This window comes from Mustela erminea, chromosome 5, assembly GCF_009829155.1.
Source record: "Mustela erminea isolate mMusErm1 chromosome 5, mMusErm1.Pri, whole genome shotgun sequence".
Classification (NCBI taxonomy): domain Eukaryota; kingdom Metazoa; phylum Chordata; class Mammalia; order Carnivora; family Mustelidae; genus Mustela; species Mustela erminea.
This window is the reverse complement of record NC_045618.1, coordinates 141,844,131-141,860,150: the sequence shown is the minus strand read 5'-3', so window position 1 is coordinate 141,860,150 and position 16,020 is coordinate 141,844,131. Positions and strand designations below refer to the sequence as shown.

Sequence of the window (16,020 nt, the reverse complement as noted above, 5' to 3'; positions counted from 1 at the left end):
ATAGCTGTGTCCGCTGGTCCCATGCCCACATGTACGGAGGGGGAGGTTGTCAGGGTGCCTGTGTCTGGGCATCTGGGGGCTGGCAGCTACCTGGGCAGTGGGTTTCCTGCCCGCCCCCCTCCCCCTCCCCCATGCCTGCTCAGACCTCCTCCCAGGGGTCAGATGTGGGGTCGTGGCCCCGAGGCAGCAGCAGAAGTTCTGTCGGCCTCCTGTGCCCACACCTGGCCTGCTGGGGAAAGATGTCTATCAGACGGAGGGATGCAGGCCCTCGCCGGGATCCCGGCTTGCTGCTGCAGGCGGTTGGGATTCGGCACAAGAACGAGCTTTTCCCTGGCTTACGGCCATGCGCAGGCGAATGCTGGGAGCTCAGACCCGCCACATGGGCCCCAAGTCTCTTATTTCCCTGATAGAACTTTCCTTTCTCCTGAATGAACGGAGACTCTCGAAGGCAGGCTGCCGTGATGGTAGTTATGTGGGCTTGTGTGGGTCCTGGGGGGCGGGGCACCCAGGGCCCTTCTCCGGCCTCTTCCTCCGTGGGGCCTCTGCTCGGGGTCTCCCAGTGAGAGGGGTCAGGGCCACACCCAGCACCCCAAGAAGGGGGCAGCCTCGTGGTGCTGGGGCCTCAGCGCCCCACTCCCCTCCCAGGGCCTTGTGCACCTGTCCCCTTCTTGCTGTGGAAGTGTTGGCCCTCCACCTACAGTCTGCAAAAGCTCCCAGGAGCCATGACCATTGGCAGGATGTTGGTCCCTGTCACCTGCTGTCACCAGAGCTTGGCCTTGAGGGTGGGTCGGTGGAGCTGGCTGCAGAAGCAGGTGCCGCTGTTCTGAGCCACGCAGGAGAGATGAGAGAGAGCGACACGGACAGTGGGGGGCCCCCTGGCCTGCTCCTGGCTTCCTGGTGGCACTCAAATGTCACTTGCTTCTGTATTCCTGTGGCAGCCTAGATGGCACCGCTCTGCTTCCTCACCTGGAAAATGGGCGTGCACATGTTACGTGTAACGGATGGTCCTAGGGGCATGGGGGTGACCAGGCCCAGGCCTGCCCACCTCCTTCCCCAGCTAGCAGGGCTTGTGTGCACAGGGGGCTGCTGCAGGCCCACGGTGACAGTCCTGGCCCCATTCTAGGAGAGTCCAGAGAAGAAGGGGTTTACTTTTTCTTCTTTCTCCTGGCCTCCAGCTCAGGCATGGCTTCCTACCGACAGCCTCCCTAACCACCTGCAGGGGGCTTGGCACTTAGTCTGGGTTCTCAGCCCTGTGAGCTGCTAGTTGTTGAGATTCTCCCTTGGGGAGCCCAGCCCCCAGGTCTGCTGGGCTGTCAGCCACTCAAGTACTGGGATGCTGGCTCTCAGTGGTCACATTGGCCTCTCCAGTGCTTAGCACAGCTAGACTGGGGTGGCTACATCTTGGGGAGGCCCTGGCCACTACCCACCCAGAGTCCTAGGCAGGAGGGGAGGCTGGCTCTTGCCCAAGATAAGGAAGTTCTGCTTCACTAAGGTAGTGAGTATGCCATCTTTGGAGGTAATCAAGGGATTGATTTGGGAATCCTGGAGAGAGATTTCTGCCTGGACCTCATGGGCCCTGGCTTGTCTGACTTGATGATGCTGGCACATAAGTCTCCTCACCGAAATCAAATTGCTCAGAAACCTCCAGCTCTGCAAAGAGCCGAGAGCACCTCCCTTTTGGGGAAAAGCGGGAGAGAGCAGGATTCGTCTTCGAACCACCTTCAGGGGGCGTGGCTTCAGGGTTTGGGCCAGAGGGTGGAGATCCTCTGCGGCCCCCATTTCCCACTGCCCCCACCCCTCCCCTCATGGCCTCTATTTAACTCTAAAATAGCTTTAATTAAAAATGTGCCGGCGTGTTCACAGAACTAAATTACTATATTGCAGTTCGTGTTTTCCTTCTCGCGTTGGCTTTAAAATTTCATCAACACAGCTGCTTCCTCTGTGATGATTCATCTCGAGCCCCCTGCACACGTTATTATTTTTCTGGGGGATTCTGTGCCCGGCTGGGTTGGGGTGGGGGCGGCTGGCATTGATGCTGGGGCTTGGCTCTTGGTTCCCTTGGTTCCCCCCCCCCCACCCCAACTGGGCAGATGAATGAAGCCTCCCTGTTTGCCCAGGAGCCGAGAAAACGTGAGCTGCCATGGAAGGGAGTGGAGGCGGCCGTGCGGGTCCACCCCCTTCCTCCTCACCCCTGTGTCCCTAAATGAATGGCTCCTCCATGGCCCTTGTCTGCGTTTTGAGCCATCTGGGCTGGGGGACAGGGGACAGGGGAATAGCCTGCCACCAACTCAGCCTGTGCTGGGACCTTGCTTCTGTCATCTGAGTCCCCGAGGAGGATGGGTGATCCCGAGGGCTGGTTTCCTTGCCCAGGCCCTCCAGGGAAGCTGGCCTCCGGCATTTCCGCGGTGCTGTGTTCCCACACAGGTCGCTGGCTATCCGGCTCTGAGCCGTCCCTGCTCTGCCTGTTTGCCGTCTAGGGTGGTGGCCACGTCCTGTTCCCTCTGTTGGGGTGGGGTGGTCTCTGCACCCCTGGAGGGCTCTTGTTACTTTGTTAGCAGAACCTTCCAGCTGGTCCTGCCTCTCCCTGAGCCAGAGAGGAAACCTCTTCTTTCTGGCATCCGAGCACATGGTCTGCTAGCAACGTGGGCAGAAAGAGACGGGGAATTCTACCTCTGTCCCCGAGGCTTAATCATTGTCCACTGTGAGCCCCATGCTGGGTGGCAGAGCCACAGGGCCAGGTTCAGATCACCCAAGTGCTGCCTTACCAGCTGGGTGGTGTGGGGCCAGGGGCTTCACCTCTCTGGGCCTCAGTTTTCTCGTCTGTCAGATGGGACACTAAGAGCACCTGCCCCAGGTGTAAAGGGATGACGATCCTGCAACGCCCGAGGACCAGGGCTGGCCAGCGGTGAGAGCCGTGGGCCACCCGGTGGCCAGGTGCCCTTCTTGACCCTAATTTCCGTGCAAACAACAGAGCCCTGGAAAGCTGAGGATTTGTCCAGACTCCCCCAGCCCGGGTGGGATTTGGTTTTCATGAGTCTTTGCCCCCCAAATCCCTCACCCCTTCTTGCGGGGTCCTGAGCCTGTCCCTCGCTCACCTTATTGGAACAAGTACTGGGCTGTCATAGGGACCCGTGAGGGCTGATGATGACTGTGGTGGGTGAGACCACATGCTGTCCCGTCAGCCGCAGCCACGAGGTCCTGGCAGCAAACACACCCCTAGGTTTGAAAACTGGGATTTAGGGCCAGAAATGGTGTGGGGCGTTGGGATGTGGTGCCATCGCCCTGTGAAGTCCTGTTAGCCACACATGGGACCTCCCTGGCCCGCTCGGAGCACTCACGAGGCAGAACTTTCTGGGCCCCTAGCCACGTAGCAGCCTGTCTTTCTTGATGGTCTGCAGACGGGTTCTCTGAAAACTAAGGGAGATTAAGTCTGGCTGGTAGGTAGTAGCAGGATGCCCTTGTGAGCAGCCTCGCAGTGCCCCTTCCTTGCCTCTGCCGGCTGCCATGCCGGGATCTTGGGGCCCCTCCAGGCCAGTGTAGTGGGCTGGCCTCTCGGGTCTGCGGGGTCCCCGCATGAGCCCTGGGAGGGCTGGGAGGGGGCCGGGTTCCCGGTCAGCCCTTGGAGACACGGGGGTTTCTAAAAACATGGGGGCTCTCCGGAGGTGCCCACCCGGCCCAACTGAGGTCCCGGCAGCTTTGGGTGAACAGGTATCCGGGGAGGGGAATGGCGGGGAGGGGGTTGTGGCTGGCATCTGCTGGGTGACACCGCTCCTCTTCCCTTCCAGCTGCCCCGTCCCTACGGCCGCCCGAGAAGCTGGCTTCAGGTAGAGCTGCCTGGCGGGACATGTTTGCAGTGGTGTTTGGCGTGGGGACTGCTTTGAGTGCTGTGTGCTTCTCTGTCTTCTGCGGGTCCCCTGCTGTCCCTTCCTGGGAGCTGGCCACCACCAGGGTACCTTGGTTCTGCCCTCTCCGAGCTGGCATTCACGGGCAGCTTTGCACATAATGACAGTAGAGCGGGGACCCCCGGCCTCCCATGGCCCTTCTCACCCAGCTCTCCCAGCCCGTGCCCGGGGGTCTGAGTGGTCTCTGGATGTCCCTGCATCAGGGCTCACCCCGGATACCCCACAGCAGTCCCCGTGTCACCTGTCAGACACTGCCTCCCTGTCGGGTACACACTGGAAGTGCTCTTGCGGCACGTGGTCCCATGGGGACCCAAGCCCTTTGGGGGCAGGAAGGAGAGGTGAGGCTAGCTGCCCGGAGTGAGCCCGCCTGCAGCTGCTGCCCAGACAGGAAGCCCCAAGTAGGCAGGTGGGGGAGCTGGGCGGGGTCCTTCCTCTGTATCCTGACTTTTCTGCTCCAGCACCCCTCTGACGGTGTTCCCCAGGAGTCCTCTGGAAGGCGATGGCTGGGGAGCTCGCTGCAGGACCCCGGGGGTTCAGAGAGGCTGGGGTAGCTGGAGTGCACGGCAGCCCGGAGCCTGGCGGCGGTGCAGTGACAGCCCTGGACAGAGGCTCTGTGTCCTTAAGTGGAGTTGGGAGCCCTGCGGCCACCTGGGTCTCTCCCTCCCTGCCAGAGGGGGCAAGTCTCTGTCCGCACATGATGCTTCTTTTACTTTTAAGGATGTGGGAGTCCCGCCACTCTGTGTGACAGATCCTTTCTCCCTGTGTCCTGAGGGACCCATGTTGGGGACTGTGGCAGGGCAGACTCCTCTCCGTGCTTCCTGAACCACCCTGAGCCCCCGCAGGTGCAGGCCCAACCACCCCAGAAGGCCCTTTCAGCTCCACTGCCCCTCCGCGTTAAAAACCTCGGGATTTCATTCTTCTAGGGCACCAACAGGCGCATCCCAGGATTTTTAATTTGGGTTTAAGTGCAATTATGGTCCCTCATTTTGATGCATCATTAGTCACATTGCCCCTAATGAGAGAGATTGTGTGTTTTCCCCGCCAGCTTTTTGGGTCGCTAAGAAAGTTCTGTGGACGTGCGAATATTTATAGATGATCGCTGAAGGCAGGGGTGGGAATTGCGCGCGCTGATTTAAACCCTCCCCCCCGTCCCCCTGTGCACACACATCCTCCCCGGGAGTTTATCTGGTGTGGAGGGAGGAGCCACACAAACCTGTTTTGTCTTCAGTAACAGCACGTGAGTTGCTTCTGAACCTACTGGGTCCTGGGCCAGAGGAGCTGTGTGGGAGGTGAGACTGAGCACAGAGAAGGATCTAGACGGCGAGGGGGAAGGGCAGGGCAACGTCCAGCTGTCCCGGTGCCAGAGGCCGGTCGGAGAGAGCGGTGGCTCAAATCCTTGGCCATGTGGCCAAATGTCAATGTGTGTGCGCCGGGCTGAGCCTTGCACCTGGTCCCTTTCTGCCAGCCTGTTGAGGCCAGTGAGGCGTGTTCCCACAGAATAGGGTCAGAGGGCCCGACAAGGACCTGGTGGCACTGGACGCTGATGCGCAGTGTCATTGGGTTTAGAACACACACTGCTGGAGAAGAGTTTAGAACTGTCGCAGACACCTGGCCAGGGAGAGAATTGCCTTCGCTTGAAGCTGGGTTGACGCCCCTGCCCACGGTGGGCGAGTCAGGGAGGCACAGGTGCTCTGATGGGCAGAGGAGCCCCCCAGGGTGGGCAGTGAGGGTTAGCACTGTGGCCTCTTTCTGGTGCCTGGTGACGGGGCGCTGCTAGATCGGACCGCTGGCTGGGCCAGGGAGGACTAACATGGCTCTGGTTAGAGGCCGTAATCCGGGGGTTGGGGGCAATCACATATCAAGGGTTCTTGGGGATACCCTGCCACACTTCAGGGGCCATCCTTGGAGGGGGCGTCTCCACTTCTGTCTTGTGCCTCTTGGTGACCTTTGTTCACACTCAGGTTCTCCTGGAGGCCATGGGAATCCTTCCGCTCTGGCCAGGGTGCCTGGGTAGGGGTGGAGAGCAGGCGGTGAGGGCTTGGATCTGCTGTCGGGTGTTTGCTCTGGAAGCCTCCAGAGCAAGGGGCACCTGCCTGCCTTGCATTTTTACTCCGGTCTCCCAGACCCTTATAGGGAGCTGCTCTGTGCCCTCTGACCTGGCCCCTGGGACCGAGGGGTCGGGCCTGGGTCTGATGGGGACAGGAGAGCAGATCACAGGGAGTCGGTGAGGCTGGAGACTCGTGAGACCCGGGTCTGGGTCCAGCAATTGGCTGGAGGGGAGCAGGCTGTGTGTGCATCCCTCCCGGCCGGTGGGGAGTGCAGCGGGGGTGTTGGGGGGAGCTGGTGTGTAGGAGGAAGTGACCCCCCACCCGCCCCCGGGCGTGGCTGCTGAGCTGTCCTGCTCACCTTCCACCCCTGCCCTCCAGGCTTTGTTTGGGAACTTCCAGGACCTTCTGTGTGTTTTGTCTGCCCCCCAGCATGCCCTCTGATCCTTTGAAGTCGAAAAAGATGTCTGGGCCAGAAACGCCCCCTGGTGATGCAGAGGGCCCGAGAGGCCATCATGGCTCCTTCTCAGAGGGCCTGTGTCGGATTAAGCGTGACCCCTGGGTCCCCTCCCTCTGCCGATCCCGGCCTCCAGCTCCTGGGGGCATTTGCTTTGCCCTGAGGGAAATCCCGTGGCCAAATAGATGTTGGTGCACTCCTGCCTTCTGTCCCTCCTGCAGCCCCCTCCCCCCTTCCTAAGCAGGCCCTGGTTCCTGTGGACATAGAGGGGAGGACACAGGGCTCACATTTGGGAGCTCCTGTCCGACGGCAGAGGCTGAGGGCAGCCTGAGCACCTCACAGGGACAGACTCACCTGTGAGAGGCAGGAGCACCCCCACCCACGCCGGGGCTGGAGGGAGTGTTCCCCAGGCCAGGCGCGGGGTGGGGGGCCCCAGTGCAGGATGCTGGAGCAGAGGAAGGAGGCGGGTGTGGGAGACCATAGTCATTTATTCGTTTCCAACGTTCGAGAAACGTTGATAAAGCACGCACTGGGGGGCAGCTTGAAGCCCTCCGGCCTTGTGGCACCAACACAGGGTGGCCGTGAGGACCGATGGGGCAGGGAGAGGGGAGGGAGGGTGTAGCCCACTGCCGGTGCTGGGGGAGAGGCAGGCAGGAGCAGCTGACCATGTGCTGACAGGGCGCGGCCCTTGGCCCCCTCAGCACAGCCACTCCCCTCTAACCTGTCCCCTTCCCTCGCAGCAGGCAGGCCCTGGAGAGTTCCGGACGTTGCGGAAAGGCTTCTCCCCGTACCACTCGGAGTCCCAGCTGGCAAGCCTCCCGCCCACCTACCAGGACTCCCTGCAGAACGTAAGAGCCCCTCCCTAGGGCCGCACCACTCACTTGGGGACCCCGTGCCTCCAGGGTCCTTGGTCCACATTGTAGAGCAGGCGTGAGGCTCAGCCCATCTCGTGACCTGCCGGGGCCAGGGGGGGCCCAGAGGTTCTATAGGAACACTCTTGGGGAGCTGCTAGGGCAGCAAGCCCTTGCTGGGCCCTGGAGGGACCCTCCATGCCTGACGCTGCTGGGGGCCCAGATCTCCCGCACCCGGTGTGTCTTCTGGGAGGTCCTGGGAGTTGGGGGACAGATAGCCCACAGGTCAGTGGATCCCATGGTGAAACGGGTGACCCTGTGGGGAGGGACCTGGACCCCCTTTCTTCACCAGGCTGGCTGTCCCCGCCCTCCCTACCTCTGTCTCTGTCTACTTTCCCTACTCCCTGCCCACTTGAGTCAGAGGCTGCATGTCTGCCCAGGGCCCCCGAGCTTTTCCCTGATGGAGGTCACTGGCCAGGGTGCCGTGGGGCAGGGTCCAGCAGGCCCTGGGACTCCAGGCCCCGTGGAAGGAGCTGGCCGCGGAAGGGGGCTGAGTACAGTCTGCCGGGAGCAGGGGCAAGGCTGTTGACAGTCCCTGGGGGGAGACTGGTCGTCTGCCTTTTTTCTTTTCGAGTCAGTTGACTTTATTTATTTATTTTTAAAACATTTTAAAATTTATTTATTTTGACAGAGAGACAGCAAGAGAGGGAACACAAGCTGGGCGAGCGGTAGGCAGTGGGAGAGGGAGAAGCAGGCTTCCCGCTGAGCAAGGAGCCCAGCGCAGGGGTTGATCCCAGGACTCTGGGATCATGACCTGAGCTGAAGGCAGACGCTTAACCTACTGAGCCACCCAGGCGCCCTGTCAGTTGACTTTATTTTTGAGGACTCACTTAACTGGTTTTTAGCATATTTGCAGATTGCTGTAGTTATCACAATAGAACATCTCCTTACCCTACAGAGGAACTCTGCCCCCTTTAGCCACCCCTCCCCACTCTCCCCTGCCTTGGCGGGGCGACCCCTGGTGTGCTCCTGCCTCTGCAGACTTGCCCATTCTGGACATTTCTTAGCAACAGAGCCCTGTAACAGGCCACCCTCTGTGACTGGCCGCATCTGCGGGGCGCTGTGTTTTGGAGGCGATGCCGTGGGCTCGAACCTCCCTTTGTGTTGTCGAGCGATATTCCATGGGTGCAGGCACCCCCTCCCCCACCCCTGCTCAGCGGCTGGACGTCTGGGCGGTGTCCACGCTTCGCCCGGCATGGGGAGCACCGTTGCGAATGCTCTGGACAAGTGGTCGTGTGGTCGTGTGGCTTCTGTTCTCTTGGGGACACACTCGACTCCCCACTTTGGCCACCAGCTCTGGAACCCCAGACCCCGTTTGAGCCCTGCTGGGAGCCTTCTGTCAGACCCATGGTCCTGCCCTCATCTGTCACATGGGGGTGCAGGAAGATAGCAAATCAGGGGGTTTCTCGGGTGGGGGGGTGGGTGCCGTGAAAGTGGGAGGTGTCGCCGGGCTGGCCCTCCCGCCGCAGCCGGAGAGGCCTTTGGGAGAAGCTGTCTGTGGGGAGCGTCCCCCGCAAGCTCCAGCCCCATGGCGTTTACCTCTGACCCCATTACCCTTCCGGCGCGGGCTTCGTGGGCAGGACCTGCAGCCACGTGCTCATTGGCAGCCTGGTGAGGCGGGTCAGGGAAAGGCTGTCCGGGCCACTCCTGGCTTCCTTCCTGCCTTTGCTCTGGGAAGCAGCCCCCGGTGCCCTTACGGAGGGAGCAGGCTGTTCAGGGAACCCTACGCACAGATTGGGACCGGAGGCCGGAGGTGCCAGGGGCCAGGCATCTGGTACCTCCCAGGGCTGAGCGTGTGTGGCTGTCGCCCCCTGCTGGCCAAGGGTGGAGGGCGCCCAGCCTTCTCCTCTGTGCACCTGCTTTCGGGCAGGCTTGTGCGTGCACGCGCGTGTGTGTGTGTGTGTGTGTGTGTGTGTGTGTGTGTGTGTGTGTGTTTTGCACCCATCGGACAGCGTGCCAGAGCTCTGCACACAACCTGGGACACCGGAACCCTTTCCATCATCCAGATGAGGAAACTGAGGCACGAAGTGGGTTGGGCCCTACTTCAGAGCCTTGCCCAAGCCCACAGAGCATGGCTGGGCTGAGCAGGCTCCCCGGGTGATGGCCCCAGAAACCAGCTCACCAAGTCTACCTGGTCACTGGGGTTCAGTGACTGAGAAAGAAACTGAGACTCAGAGGAGGGACGGATGTGCAGGGCACCCCGGCTCCCCGGCCTCTCCCCGGCTGCTTGCACCCACACTTCCCAGGGCGCTTGCCGCTTTCTGTCTGGCCTCCCACACTTGCTGGCTCCCGTTAGACCCACTCCCGGGTCTTCTGACCTCCCGGCTTGTGTTGGCCCCAGGGAGCTCCATCCACTGGGGCCCGACGTCGGGGGTCCCCCTACCGCTTGAGGCACACCAACGCGTCCAGTAATTCCATTGAAAAGCAGCTGGGGGCCCTGGGCAGACACAGGTGGGGCCTCTGACACAGGTGGGCCTGACTCCAGAAGGCGGACTCCCCTCTTCACCTGGCCTTGTCCCCTGCTCCCCGGGCTGTGGGGAGCTGGGCGCCGGGTTGCCATCTGAAGTGCTTGCTGAGGGGCGCCTGGGTGGTTGAGTAGGTTAAGTGTCTGCCTTCGGCTCAGGTGGTGATCCCAGGGTCCTAGGATCGAGCCCCGCCTCGGGCTCCTGCTCAGCTTCTCCCTCTGCCCCTCTCCTCCCACTGCTTATGCTCTCTGCTCTCTCTCTCTAAAATAAATAAGCGCACTCATTATTTTATTTTATTAAAAAAAAAATGCTTGCTGAATTTGGTGGCACACCTCAGGTGGCCAGACGGGCCGGAAGCTCAGGGCTGGGAGGCAGGGCTCAGGGCTAGAAGAGTGTCCCCGTGGGGGCGGAGTCTGGCCCACTCACCTGGTGTCGGGGGAAGGGGGCAAGCCCTGGGGTTTGCTGGGAGATCTTTGCCAGCCCCTGCCCTTCTCTGAGCTGCCCTCACTTCCTCTGGGAAACAGAGAACAAACCCCGCACGTGGGCTGCAGAGAGGAGCCTGCGAGTTGCGGTGGGGTTTGGGGCGGCCCCCTGTCCTCTGCCCCGGCCTGGGCCCCGCGCCCCGTCTCCTCACCAGCAGTACTCGGCCCCCAGCTTCTCCTGCGTTAGTCAGGGACCTCTCCCTGCTGCCGGGTGCCCCTCTGGCCACCCCCCGCGGGCCGCTGGGGCCCAGCTAAGCCCCGCGATTCCTCCCCACAGGGCCCAGCTTGCACGGTACCTGAGCTGTCCTCGCCCCCCTCCTCTGGCTACAGCTCTGCGGGACAGAAGCCCGAGGCTGTTGTGCACGCCATGAAGGTGAGGCCCAGGCCCCGCCCACCCGCACCCAGAAGCTGCTCCCCGGGGGACGGGGGTAGGGGTGGGTGGTGCCCAGGTCCCTAGTGAAGTGCGGACCCCAGACCTTCCACGCTGCATGTGCTCTGAGTCCGCGCATGGCGGAGCAGCAGGGCGGTGGGGAGGGGCCCTGAGCCGGGAACATCTTGGGGGAGGGAGTTGGAGGTGTCGGTTGGCAGTAGGTTGTCACCCATCTGCCATCCCAGTGACAGAAACGTACTTGGGCCAGGTAGGGGAGGGCGGGCACCCCCTCTAAGTCAGAGAGGTGGGGGCAGGGTTGGGGTGGGACTAGGCTCCGGCCTCCGAGGCCCGTCCTCGCTCGCAGGTACAGCTTCCGGGGGGCTGGCTCACTGGGCCACACCCACCGTGGCCGTGCCCCCTGCCCCTCACCCGCGGGGTGCCCCGGGTGTGCAGGCCTGTCTGCACAGATAACAGCATTCTTAAACTGGTGCGGACAGTGACTGGGACACATACACACACACTCACCCTGTGTGTGCAAGTGGGTGCTTGCTGGGGGCCCTCAGTTGGCATGAGCGCACCTGTCTGAGGGTAGTCCCCCCCCCCCCCCAGCCTGTCCTCCCTGCTCCCCGGGGACCCGGCTTCAGCTTCACCCCCAGCTGTGATGTTACCTTGGGGGAGGGTCGCTAGGGTGAGGGAGGAGGACCCCCCCCATGGGTCTCTCTATGCCCCTCATGCTGGCTGGGACCCAGTGGCTCGGGATCCTTGGCGTCCATGGGCAGCCTTCCCCCTGACCCTGGGGCCGGTTCCCTGCAGGTCCTGGAGGTGCACGAGAACCTGGACCGGCAGCTCCAGGACAGCTGTGAGGAGGACCTGAGTGAGAAGGAGAAGGCCATCGTCCGTGAGATGTGCAACGTGAGACACTTCCCCGGGGCCTGGTGGCGGGGGTCTGGGGTCTGGGGCCCAGGGGGTGGGGCTGCGAGCAGGGCGGGTCCCGGAGTGACCTGGAGGCCTGGGGGAAGGCACTGGAGCCTGGACAGCCCTGGCCAGTCCTCCCCCCATTGCCTGTCCCACTTCCCCCTGAGAGTGGGGGCCCTGACCTCTCCAGACCTGTCCGTTCCTGGAGCTCCACCCCCAGCCCCCTCGGACTGGGTCCGTTCACCCGGCATGTCCCATCCCGTGGCCCCCAGTGGCCCCCAGTGCCTGCTGGCCACACAGGTGGTGTTCAGACCCGCGGTGCGGGCAGGACCCTCTGCTCTGAGGGCCTGCAAGGCTGGGGCCGCATTTGCTTCTGGAAGCTGGGCTCTTTCTGTGGCTGCCCAGAACGGGGAGCTCAGCCCTGACCTGCCTGGCTGGGGTGTGTCATCTCTGGACCCTTTTAGGAGGCAGCAGGGGCAGAACCTGGGCCTCACCTGCGGCCAGGTGTTCTGTACCCACCTCCTCTGCTGCCTCCTGCTTCTCTGGGCCTCACGTGGCCTCAGTTTCCCCTCCGGGCCGCACGGCTGTGGGGACTTTTTGGGTGATTTTGAGGGGCCCGAGGCAGTGTGGGTGCCCGGGTCAGCAGGTGGGCTCGGGTGGGCTCTGCACTCACAGCTCACCCCATCCACAGGTGGTCTGGCGAAAACTAGGGGACGCGGCCAGCTCCAAGCCCTCCATCCGGCAGCACCTGTCTGGGAACCAGTTCAAGGGGCCTTTGTAGGGCTGCTTCTCTGTGGACGTGGACTGGCCCTGCAGGGCACCCAGGATGAGTTGCAGGCCCCCATGTTTGTTTCCTGTGGTGAATTGTACATAGGACACCGCCCTCCGTGCCCCGGCTCCCGTGGGTCCAGCGCGATGACAGCCGGGCCTCCGTCTCCCTCCTCACGCACCAGCACACGAAGACAAGAGGCTGCGGCCATGCCCCGTGGCAGAGCGGCCCAAACGGCCTCCTCCCTGCTCTGGGGCCCCGCTGCCGGGAGGCTGAAGGCTGTGTGGGGACTCAGGGCCTGGCATCCCAGGCTGGGCCCGGCCTTGGCCAAGGGGCACCTCATCGAGTCTTCTACCCGCTGGCTGCTGCTCACACTGGACAGAGGCCACCGGCAGCTGGACCTGACACAAGGGGCACCCCTTCTCACCCGTCTGCGGCCTGAACCCCAGCTCACTGACCCGCGTCCGATCGTGGACAGGGAAGCTCATGGTGTCTGTGGCTGGCTGGAGGCCCTGAGGCCCTTCCTCTGGCACTGCTGCCCCCCCACCCTGCCCCGCGCCCAGCTCCCTGCTACAAGCTGCTGCTTGGTTTCAGGGTGCTTCCCCCAGCCCCGAACACATCACTCGCTGCAGAGTCTCCTCTCCCACTCCGGGGCAGGTCATGCCCTAGCTTTTTGGGTCCCTCCTGCCCAGGACCCGAGGCTTCTCCATCTCTGTGGTTTCACATGATGGGCCAGGGAGTTCGGAGGCTGTGTGGAGAGTCTCTGGGCCGAGCCCCACGCTCTCTCTCCAGGTGGGCAGCACCGGGCCGAGCTGGGCCTCTGGTATCCCCCGGAGCCCGGCCCCAGCCGGGGTCACTGTGGACGGAGCTGCACGGGCTGGCTGGTGGGGGACTTCTGCCCTCTCTGGAAGGAGCCCGACCTGGCTCTGGCTTTAACTGGCTGTGTGACCTTCAGCAAGTCACTCAGCTTCTCCAGGCCCCTGGTGGGAAGACGAGGTCTCAGGTTCTTTGGGCCATGTTCACCACCCGAGGCCACCAGCTGGGTTCAGCCCGGGCCTCCGTCGTGGCCCGCACGCCCGGGCGCTCCCACTGCTGCAGAAGCTGCCGCTGGCTGGGCCGGACGGAGCCGGGGACCGAGTGGGGTCCACTGCCTTGCTGCCTCTTCACAGGTGCTGCCACCTCGCTCTCTGAGCCTCAGTGTCCTCCACTGGGAAGGGACAGCCTCAGGCCCTCTTTGTGGGGCTCGGGATCAAACGAGACCTTCCGTGTAAATGACCATATACAAATACAGATGAGATAGAGAAATGTTGAAATTGCTGAGGAAGGTGAGGCCCAGAGGTTGGGTGGTGGGGCACATTATAGACGAGCTCACAGATGCTGGGAAGTGGTGGGGGCACCGGCCGTAATGGCTGCTTGCTCCCGCCACCTCCGCTGGCTGGTGGGGCTTGGCTCCATGCCTCAAGCACTCGAAGAGCCCAGGAGGCCACTTGCAGCGGGCAGGCCTCATCCAGGCCCACACAAGGGACGGGGGCCAGGCGAGGGGATGGGGGAGGCCACCCTGTTCCTAGAGCCCCAGGGGGACTTCGCGCCATTCCCACCACCTGTCAGCCATCGGCGCCCGTGGGGGAGTTGTACACTCTCAGGGGAAAGGCTTATAGCCCCCCTTGTGCCCAGGGAATGCTAAGTGGGTGTGGTGACAGCAACAGGCACGTTCCTCTCACCCTGGGTGTTACAGGGAGCTCTGGGTTCTCCCTGAAGGGAGCTTGCCCGCAGGTCAGGTGGTGAGTGCCCTCTCACTAGGGTGTGCATCGAAAGCTAGGGAACATCCTTGGTCATGGTACCAAGTAGTTCTTGCCCTAGTGGGCAGTGAGCTGGGGGACAGAGGCTCCCCTCTGGATCTTGGGAGTCCAAAGAACCACAGAGCAGCCCGAGGTGGGGGGTGGGTCCATTTTGGGTGGAACCCACATCCGGGAGCCCATTTGTCATGTCTGGATCAGGCCGGCCTGGCCACCACTGAACATAAGCAATAAGTCAGGGCCCTGGTGTCTGCAGGTCTCCTGCACACTGGCCCAGAGAACAGCTTCGAAGGGACCGTCCCCGCCTCAGGGAGGTGACCCTGTCCATCATGCTATGGGGTACCTGGGGGTCAGGTGGGGCATTTCTGCCTGGATCCTCCTGTGCACCACACAGGCAGCAGAGCCGGGCGCAGACCTCTCCTTCCCACCGCTGCTCATGTTCCTGAGCCAAGTGCATGGGGATGGCTTTCAAGGACAGAACTGTACCTGTGACAGTCATCTGACGTAATAAGCTGTTAAAAAAATAAATAAATAAAAAGCCAGCAGCACTTCTGCCTGGCCCCACAGGGCAGGGGTTGGGTGGATGCAGTGGGAGCCCACAGGCTGGAGGGGATCAGAGGAGCCTCACCGCGGGGACAGCCAGGGGCCAGGCAAGCACGAGTCCCAGCCCTGCCAGCAGCTCGGACATGCATCAGGTGATGTGGGGTGATCTCCCCTCTGGAGCCTTAGCTGTCGAAGCTCATGGTGGGGGACGGGGGTTGCTGAACTCGGTGCCCTTTCACAAAGGTCCCTTTACGTTTCATACTGATTCTAGATCTTGAAGCCCCGTGTGACATCTGGACTGGGGCTTCAGTTCCCACTGTGATGGAGGTCACCCTTCCAGCCTCGCCCCAGGTGGCCAAGCCCTTCCTGGGATCAGAATCTGCTGAGCACATTTTTTTAGGGTGGCACATTTTTATCCAAAAGTTATTAGCTACACTACACATCAGTGTTTAAACAGAAAAAGTGACCTTTCATTTTTTTTTTTCTTGGAAACTTGAGAAGAAACAAAATACATACTACTGATTTTTTTTTTTTTTTTTTAAAGGAAACAAGCGAAATGCATGAGCGGAGCGGTAGAGGTGTATATTTTTCATACTGTGGGTGGGTGGGTGGGGGTATTTGTGCTGCTTTCTGGAATCGGGCTGGAACGTCTGGTTCCCGGCCCCGGGCCGTCAGCCATGCTGTTTTCTGTGGTGGGTGCCCGCCGTGAGAACCGGGGCCGGCCCCTCGCCCGGCTCCAGGTGGAGCTGGGAGCTGTGGACCCCTGTGCCCGTTTCTACCTTCCACTGAACCACTTTGATTTGGGGAGAGAAAAAGCGCTAGAACTTTTGATAGTGTGGTAAAAACACTGATTTGAACTATTTTAGTAAAAGGAGTAACAGAAGATTGTGATAGTGTATACTTTGCGCTAGATAAATAAAGGCTCTTTGTAAGCCTCTGTGGTGGGTGCGCAGTGCTTTTCTCGGGTTGGGGAGCCGCTGGGTAGAGGGCCATAGCCCTGGGGAGCACCTTGGGCATGGGGGTTCTGCCCAGTGTTGGAGACCACAAACGGCCACTCGGATGGTGCGAGTGGAAAGAAATTTCCAATCCGAGCCCCCGTGGGACCCAGGAGCCCATCTGCATGGGTGCATGTGAGAGCTCCACGCTGGTTCGGAACCACCCAGGTTCCTCTGAGGGGAGCCCATGCAGGCATGGGGCGGGGCTAAGAGCTCGTCTGTGAGGGCAGACCCCTGGGGGCGCTGCCTTGAGTGACAGGGGTCAGGTCTGGGGCTTGCGAGGCCAATGTCCCTCTGCTGCCCGCCCCTCAGCCCCCAGGGCCAAGGGCAAGAACTGCCTCTTGGGGCCCCACCTTCTGTGCTGAAGAAA

The 16,020-nt window shown here is 61.8% G+C and overlaps 1 protein-coding gene across 5 annotated transcripts in view; it reads left to right on the top strand.

Annotated features, from left to right (window-relative positions):
• The window catches only part of CCDC85C (coiled-coil domain containing 85C), a 73,210-nt gene extending 58,566 nt beyond the window's left edge, over positions 1–14,644 (top strand). For 2 of the 5 annotated variants that reach the window (XM_032345239.1, XM_032345237.1), the window contains exons 3-6: positions 7,148–7,252; positions 10,540–10,635; positions 11,446–11,544; positions 12,239–14,644. In XM_032345239.1, the coding sequence (XP_032201130.1) occupies positions 7,148–7,252; positions 10,540–10,635; positions 11,446–11,544; positions 12,239–12,328 (390 nt within the window). In that variant the 3' untranslated portion in view covers positions 12,329–14,644. Of the gene's footprint in view, positions 1–7,144; positions 7,253–10,539; positions 10,636–11,445; positions 11,545–12,238 lie in introns of all 5 variants that reach the window. The other 3 variants (XM_032345238.1, XM_032345236.1, XM_032345240.1) reach the window with 2 other exon arrangements.
• The last annotated feature ends 1,376 nt before the right edge of the window (positions 14,645–16,020 follow it).